Genomic DNA, 8,162 nt, shown 5'->3' with positions numbered 1-8,162 from the left:
CTACACTGGCAGCCACACTTCTCACTGGTCCCCGATATTTGCTATGCTGCTTTTACTGCATTTAAGCAGTCTGTTATGTTAAACCACGGCACATCCAACCCATTTAATCGATGTCATATGTTTGCTGTGCTTAACTTTCCCACCTCTAGGATGAATAAAGTATATTATTATTATGTCCTCTTATCTTAAAATATGTCTTCTTCGGGCTGCGACCTTTAGGAGTCACCACAGCAGTTCACCTGCCACCGTATCCCTGATATCTTCCCCTGTCACACCAGCCCTCCCTCACTACATCCATGAATCTTCTCTGGGGCTTTCCTCTTCAACATCCTTTGTCTAATATATCCACTATCCCTCCTCTGCACATGTATAAACCATCTCAACCTTGTGTCTCTAAAGATCCAAACTGCTGAACCTGAGCCATCCCTTTGATGGATTCATTTCATCATGAGTCCATCTTTTTGTTAGTGCCACTGTTCATACATCGCAGCAGGTCTCACAACCGCCTTGTAAACTTTCTCATTCACTCTTGCTGCTATCCTGACACTTGTCTCCACCCAATCCATTGCGCCTGCATTCTCTTCTTCACCCCTCTCGTGCACTTGTCTTTTGCTTTAGGTGGTTGACTCCAAGTATTTAAACTCATCCACCTTCAATATCTGTAAATGTTCACCTCTCCACATGTTTCCCTCTCATTCACACACACATGTATTGTGCCTTGCTTTTACTTGATTTCATTCCTCTTCTCTCCTGTGCATACTTCCACCTGCTTGACACTCTCTCCATGGATCACAGTGTTATCTGCAAACATCATAGTCCACAGAGACTCCAGCCTGAACTCATCTGTCAGCCCAGTTGTCACCACTGCAAACAAGAAGGGGCTCAGAGTCCATCCCTCATGTAATCCCACTCCCACCATGAACTCATCCGTCACTCCTACTGCACACCCACCACTCTGTTATCGTTCATGTCTCGCACCACCCTCACATATTTCTCTGCTATTCCTGGCATCCTTATATACACTTTCTCTAGATCCACAAAGACATCGTAAATGAGCTTGCTTCACTAATTCGTACTGTCTATAAGAATTATATAGTCGATTATTATTTGCTCTTACTTATTACATGGGATATTAATTGGATATGTATCTATATCTTTACACTGTATAGTCGCCTCATTTAATGCCAGACTATAAACATGTAAATGTCAAAAACATGAAGATTCAGTGTGCTGCAGTAACAGACTAACTGTTTCAGTTTAGTGCTTTTGTTCAATGTGGCTGTAAATCGGGCACCCTATTTTAAAAAGAAAATCATAAAAATGTAGCTGTATTTGATTTATATTAATGTAAAAATAGGTCAATGGAAATACACAATTTTAAATATTGGAATTATAGCTAAAACTGTGCATGTATGTATATACTACACTCAATTTACGAAATAAAATGCAGTGTCGATCTCTAAAATGTAGGTAATCAAATAAGGTATCTTTAATAATAATAACTATACTGCTTTTTACATTGAGTTTTTAAGTAAATATTGCTCTCTATCGCGCTCTCTCTCTGTTATCCTGTTAATGAATGCATGACCTACCCATCAATAAACTCTACGGGTAAACTGCCCATCGAGGCTTTTATTTTTTTAAGTTCTGTCACCGGAAGTCTCGTTTTCGAGGCCCCCCGAAGAAAATTTCAGCCAACCAACACGCATGCGCACTAATTTAATCTCTACACAACAGGGCATCTTGCGCTCATCTGGCGATCTGCAAACCATCATCGGCCGATTGACGGTAGGTTACGTGCCGGTGGTCAGATAAGCGGTAATTACTCTGTGCGGGCTGAGCTTTTAAACACATACAAACATTTACTGGTTGGAAACTGGAGCATTATCTGAACAAAGCCCATCATTTTCCCCCCTCATTTGATTGGCTGACGGCCGTGTAGGACATTTTCTGCCCTTTAATTTATACATTTTGCCTAATTGTACTCTCCAGATCAGAGGTGATTAAGTGATCGCACCGTCGCCATGGCATCCAGCGGGTATGTGCAGGCAGGGGTGCTGCTGCTGGCGCTGCAGCTCGTCTGTGTCGGGGCAGCTGATGCGGATCATGAGACGGGGACTGTCATCCCTGCCGAAAGTAGGTGGATTTAAAAATTAGATTAATTTTTTCCTCCGCCTGTTGAGTACAAGTTTTGAGACGTTTTAGACGAGTATGTGTCCGCCACGGTGATCTTTCCACAGTCTAATGACTGCAGGTCTCACAGGGGTGCTGTTGAGGGAATTGTAGGTCATCTTAATTAATGTATGCTTGGATCATGAAACTGGGCCTCCACTGCTGCTTAAAGGCACACATACCGAGCAGGTTAGAAGGAAAATATACATAAGTGTGACTTCATGGATGCTCAGGTAGAAAAGCTTGATTATGTTGTTTGTAAATTAAAACCTAGATGAGAAAAAAATCTAGATGAACACTTCCACAAAGCTAAATTCTGTATATTTGTTTAAAATATTTGTTTCTTTAAATAAATGATCAATTCAAAGATGACAAAACACAGCAGTCAGTCGCTTTCTCCTAGAGAGTAATCAGTCTCATTAATATGGTTTATGGTTCCTTTTTGTAAATGATGACTCTGGGTCAGATCACTGATTCTCTACTTCTACTCAATACACTTTATAGTTTACGTCTGCAGCCACAAGAAGACACCAAATCAGTGTTAAATTGGACTCTAATTTGATGCTTTTCAGTCATGCACATATACAAAAAAAATCCATGAAAAACCATGAGTGTGTGTTCTGTTGTGTTAATGAAAAAGTGAAAAAAAGCGAGATTCACAGTCATTTAGAGGTCATTGAATTGCATTCACATTAATCGTATCAGTGATACATTCACCTCATAAATCACGGCATGCTACTCCCCCCCTACATAATTTGCATTTATAAGTATCGGTGATACTGGCTCTGTAATAACTTGGTATCTCACGCCGCTGATCTAAACCCATGCCTTTGTTTCTGAACTCATTTCTGCTGTTTCCAGGTCGCCCGTGTGTGGACTGTCATGCCTTTGAGTTCATGCAGAGGGCGCTGCAAGATCTAAAGAAGACCGCTTTCAACCTAGATGCCAGGGTAAGTCCTCTCTAGTTTCCTTTTCATTCTAGAGACTACTGCAGAGATTCATGCACCAGCTGATGTATTTCATAAAATAACTGATCTTCATGAGCCTTTGTGGGGGGGTGGCGACTGCGTCTATCAGTTCCCATATTGTAATATACTAAATGTAACATTATGTGGTACGTTTTAGTATATGTTAATGTCTACATCTGCGTTTTAGCGCAGACATTTTTCATTTATTTCCTGGTTTTTAGATATGAAAATTGTGCAGCGCAGCTTTTAGAGATTGCTGTGCTTCATTTTCCAAATGACCTCAGACACCCACACACTCCCATCACTGTGCCAAAGAGCAGTCATAATACCTGTGCCTATAAATACCTGTGTTGCAAAGAATAGGGATTTTTTTTTTTTTTTGTCGCTATAGTTTTGATTGTTGTGAAATATTTTTGGAATTTGTACATTTTACACTTTAACTCCAAGCACACTGAGCTTACGTGTGAACTGTAGTGCTGATTTCAATTCAGGGCACACATACCTGCTTTTGGATCAGCTGATATGACTTTTATTCTCTGTTTATATAATTTAATTGTGTGGACCCAAGAAATGAAGGTTAATGCGACTGAAAACAATCGCTGCACCCCTCGATTACTCTGACAGACAAGGAGATAATTTAGATCCAGCTACTGTGACCCAAACAGCATGGCCAGTTGCCAGGGAAGGGGGGGGGGGGTAAATGGATTGGTCCAAATGGAAATGAAGGGAAAGGTCTAGGAAGAGAGTCTAAAGCTGAGTGGAAGGAGGAGGAAGGTAGAGGCTGGAGAGAGAGAGGAGGTGTAAGATGTGCAGAACTGTGCTCAACCTAGTGAACAGTCTACGATCAGGCAGCGTGCTGGAGCTGGTACAATTTATTTATGGCAGGAAGTGCTGAGCGGCAGCTGGTGACCCGACATCCCACGCACCTCACTCCACTCCTGTAGTCAAACACAGGCGCACAGAGAGGCTGGAGGAAACTGAGCGAGAGAAAGTGCCATGACACTTTACACTGTGCACAAGTTGCTGTAGGAGAACGTATCCTAATATGACTAATATTAATATGACTGTGGATTAAGCAGCATCCATTATGATATTTTCAGCTGTGTTCTTAGAACTAGAGTAGCTCTGTATCTGATTGGCTGCCCATCGCAAACAAAACGTTTAAACAGCAGGTGGGCGGGGCTGCTGTGTGCCTGAGAGGATCACATCAGGAGTAATCCCTTTTTTGATATCATACAGAGCCAAGACTAAAAATGTGGACGAAGATGAAAGTTTGGGGCAGTCTGAAGCATGAACTGTTAGCTCACAGGGATCATCTGTCTACACGTTGACACATTATTCCTGACCATGAAACATCAAAAGTATAATGACGGGCAAGTTCAACAGTATTTCTTAGTTTTCTACATGATAAAGAAATGCTGCTGTAGTAATGAAAGAAGTGTGTCAGCATGATTTAAACTGTAAGATATAAATGGAAAATTAAAGAAAAACTTTGGTTACTAATGTAACCCTGAAAACCAAATGAGGTATCTCACAGAGTGAGGTTTGAAAGAGAACAGAAAGTTTCTGTTACTTCACTGAAAATAGCATGTTGTTTTTAATTGTAGACACATTGTAGAAAACAGAAATCTGTAGAGCTGATCGCAATTTTTTAAAAATATTTATATTACTTAATTACTTTGGTGTAGTATCAGGAGAAGCTGCAAAACCTATTAAAATATAATTTAAAATTCCAAAATGTATGCTCTCCTCCTCGGATTGGAGTCCATGCCGGGCTGATTATGTTTGACACGCATGGATTCTTCTGTGTACCATGATGAGATTGAGCAACTTCATCAAAATGGTGTGAAACTAATCGTCTGATTCCAAGCATCACTAAATCAGAGAAAATAGTTATTGATCATGAACCAGTGCTCATCAGAATCCACTCAATAACTGTCAGCCGTCCTCATATAAATATTTAGCTGTTGGCAGATACACATCAATAATCTGTGTATAAGCCTGCAGCAGTGATTCAGAGCTTGCTGATGCTAGAGAGCGTCCTTATTAAATGTGGAATTGCAATGGTTTGGCAACTTAACAGCAGGCTTGCATAAAACAGCCATGAAGGTCATGGGAATAAGAGTACGGGCCTTACAGAGCCCGTGTGAGCATGCTGTTACAGAACAAGCAACAAAGCACACTGCACATCTTTCCTCTCAAGGCGAAACTCTGCCATCAGGAAGAAGACTCAGGAGGGCCAAAGTGCAAAACAAACTGCCTGAAGCTATTGTTTCTTCCAGCCTCCAATAAGCTACTGAACTGCAGAGTTACAGACTAGCAGAATAAAAAACAATGTGCAAGACATGGACAGTAAGCACTTTGTAAACCTTAGAAATTCTTTGTAAGTCGGTTAAACCTCTTTATTCAGTTTTCTTTTATGTCGATGTTTATGATTTATTTGCAGTCGTGATGTTGTGGCTTATATTTGTTTAAATCTGCGAGGTTTGAAAAAGCCGTCATGTAATAAAAATCACGTGGCAGCATTTATGGTTAAAACTCTTAGAATAGCATTCAGATAAATGGCAAATGTATTTTTAAAATTGTAACTGTATCAAAATATCGCAGGGAAATACAAACCCTAATCTAAGTAAGTTGGGATACTGTGCAATTATTCACAATAGAACATAGAAACATATCAAATGCTTTAAATGAAATGTTTTAATATTTGATTTTTAGAACATTTTGCAGCTGATGAAGACAACAGGTCAGAAACCTGATATTTAATGTAGTAAAATGTTGTGTTTTTTTGTTTGTTTGTTTCCTGCTGCAGACAGAGACACTGGTGCTGAGGACGGAGAGGAGGGCTCTGTGTGACTGCATGCCCACCAACTCACTGCGCTGAGCTCCTGAGGACACGTCCCGCTCTAACGACGCCCCGACACACTTCAAAAACAACTCTGTCCAGAACCTCTGCTCATGTACAGCAGCTCTCATCTTTGCATATTCACACAATAGGCACTTTATTTTGTTTTCTCTCATGTCACTGTTCAGTGAAGCTCTGATTTGAAGTCACGAGGCATGCTTTCGTTCTGCCTTATCTGGGATGACTTTTATACCGTTGACGTTTTACATGGTGTATCAGACGCCTGTGAACTTAGATTGTTTTCACTGACAGCCGCTCTCATGTGTCTCCTATAAAGCGTAAACATTTTTGGACTTTTTCGACTGTATAATGTGGATAGGATGTGGTACGTATCTGTAAACTTGTTGAATGTCTTGTACGAGGTTAAGGTTTACACACATTGAACTGTAGCATCACACAGAGTTCATTCAACGGCTCAACATTAGATTTCGGTTAGTTAAATTATTATTAGGAATCTGACAGTAATTGACTGATTCAAAGGAATTGTTTGGGAGGTTTACAAATGAAACATTTGTAAAGAAATGAAGTTTTACCTCTTTGCAAAAGGGGACTCGTAGGTCTTGATTTAGCACAGCACTGTAGCATGAATTTTCAGCACTTTTATTTAACCTGTTGTTAATATCGATTGTATGTATAGATTATGTACATGTAGACGGGTATGTGGAACGGAGGAGTCATCAGCAGGGGAGGGAGGGGTGAACAGACCTGCAGCAGGGAACATGGAAGTAGAAATAATAACTGTCTTACTGTTGCTTGTTAATAAACAGCGTATTTATGTCACAAGGAGCCCATTCACTGTCTTATTGTTGCACCTTTAAATAAAAACAATGAATGACCTTTACTGCTTGTATTCTAATGAATTACAGTCCATTCAGTTATTTCCATTGCTTCTTGGTCATGCAGCTCACCAGTCAGGCATTAACAGTATGACTGCTGACAGCTAATAACATTCATCATCTCGTCATCATAGCACCCATTGGTGACATTTTTTCCTCAAAGTTGAGGTGTTAGGAGGGAAAATGTGCAAGTGTAAGAATTTGACCAAACTGTGAGGCAGCTCTTGTGGGGTGTTTGGACAATGTTCTGCTGGGAAACCTTGGGTCCTGTTTCTTTGACATATACCATCTTTTGTTGTCCCCTTTGCTTAACATTGGCCATTCAAAGAGAGAGATGGTGTGAAAATCAACCAACACAGTGGTTGTAGAGAATCACCTCTGTGTTCTCCATCAACTGGCCCAGTGGGTAGCTAGAATGCTGTTTGGTTGGAATGGGAAAGCAAATGACAGCAGAGTTCAACACAGGAAGAATCCCCCAAAATCACCAAAGATAAAAAAAGACACTAAAATGTGCCTTTAGGTCCCAAGCCATCAGCCCACATGTCCAGCAGTCATCAGCTACACAGATGTCATAATAAGCTAACCAAAGGAGGAGATATCCAGATGTGAAAATTCCTTTCAATGCATGGAGGCTTTCATCCAAATCCAGGACCCTGCAGCTCTGTGAGCAACAAAAAAGTGGAGTGCCATGATCCAGGATGAAACAACCTGCATGAATACATCGGGAAGAGTGTCCCTGAGATGAGCTGCTGCAAGAGTGCTTCAGGCAGCTGATAGCAGACAGGGATGGTGGTAAGGATGAAGAAGTATTGTGCAAGATCAAGCCTTGCCATGTGATGTACAAGTGACAGACTGAAGAAACTCTACCAGTGGCTAGTCTATGACAGTACATAAACAAGCCCCAAGAGGGCTCCAGATCCACAGAGGCCACCACACAGCTATCACAGCCGATCCAAGTTACAGACTGTGCAAAGACACCATAGAGACAGTCGGGCATATAATAGCAGCAGTGTTTATTGGATGACATAACCAAGTCGCTAGGATAGCGTACAGGAACATCTGTGCCCCATATGTACCTGGCTGAGATCAACACGGCTAAGGTCCTCAGGTACTTCAGCCTCCAGACAGACAAGTAGCTGTTGGCTAACCAACCAGACATAATGGTGGTTGACAAGGAGCAGAAGCAGTTGTGATAGTTGTGGCAATCCCAGTGGACAGCAAGATCAGGAAAAAGGAGCATGAGAAAACAGAGACGTACCAGAGGCAGATATCTTGAAGCAT

At 41.1% G+C, this 8,162-nt stretch overlaps 1 protein-coding gene across 2 annotated transcripts; it reads left to right on the top strand.

Moving 5' to 3' along the window:
- The first annotated feature begins 1,674 nt into the window (after nucleotides 1-1,674).
- On the top strand, nucleotides 1,675-6,828 carry nicol1 (NELL2 interacting cell ontogeny regulator 1). 2 transcript variants are annotated; one of them, XM_085153912.1, is made up of 4 exons: nucleotides 1,675-1,788; nucleotides 1,993-2,136; nucleotides 3,034-3,122; nucleotides 5,953-6,828. In XM_085153912.1, exons 2-4 carry the CDS (start codon nucleotides 2,025-2,027, stop codon nucleotides 6,022-6,024), a joined length of 273 nt encoding a protein of 90 aa, XP_085010038.1. In that variant the 5' UTR covers nucleotides 1,675-1,788; nucleotides 1,993-2,024; the 3' UTR covers nucleotides 6,025-6,828. The 2 variants fall into 2 exon arrangements, with proteins under 2 accessions (XP_085010038.1, XP_085010040.1); XM_085153914.1 differs by having other exon boundaries at nucleotides 1,681-1,788; nucleotides 1,998-2,136.
- Nucleotides 6,829-8,162: the final 1,334 nt, after the last annotated feature.

This window comes from Neolamprologus multifasciatus, chromosome 3, assembly GCF_963576455.1.
Source record: "Neolamprologus multifasciatus chromosome 3, fNeoMul1.2, whole genome shotgun sequence".
NCBI lineage: Eukaryota > Metazoa > Chordata > Actinopteri > Cichliformes > Cichlidae > Neolamprologus > Neolamprologus multifasciatus.
Note: the sequence above shows the minus strand (reverse complement) of the source record. Positions and strands in the feature narration are given on the sequence as shown.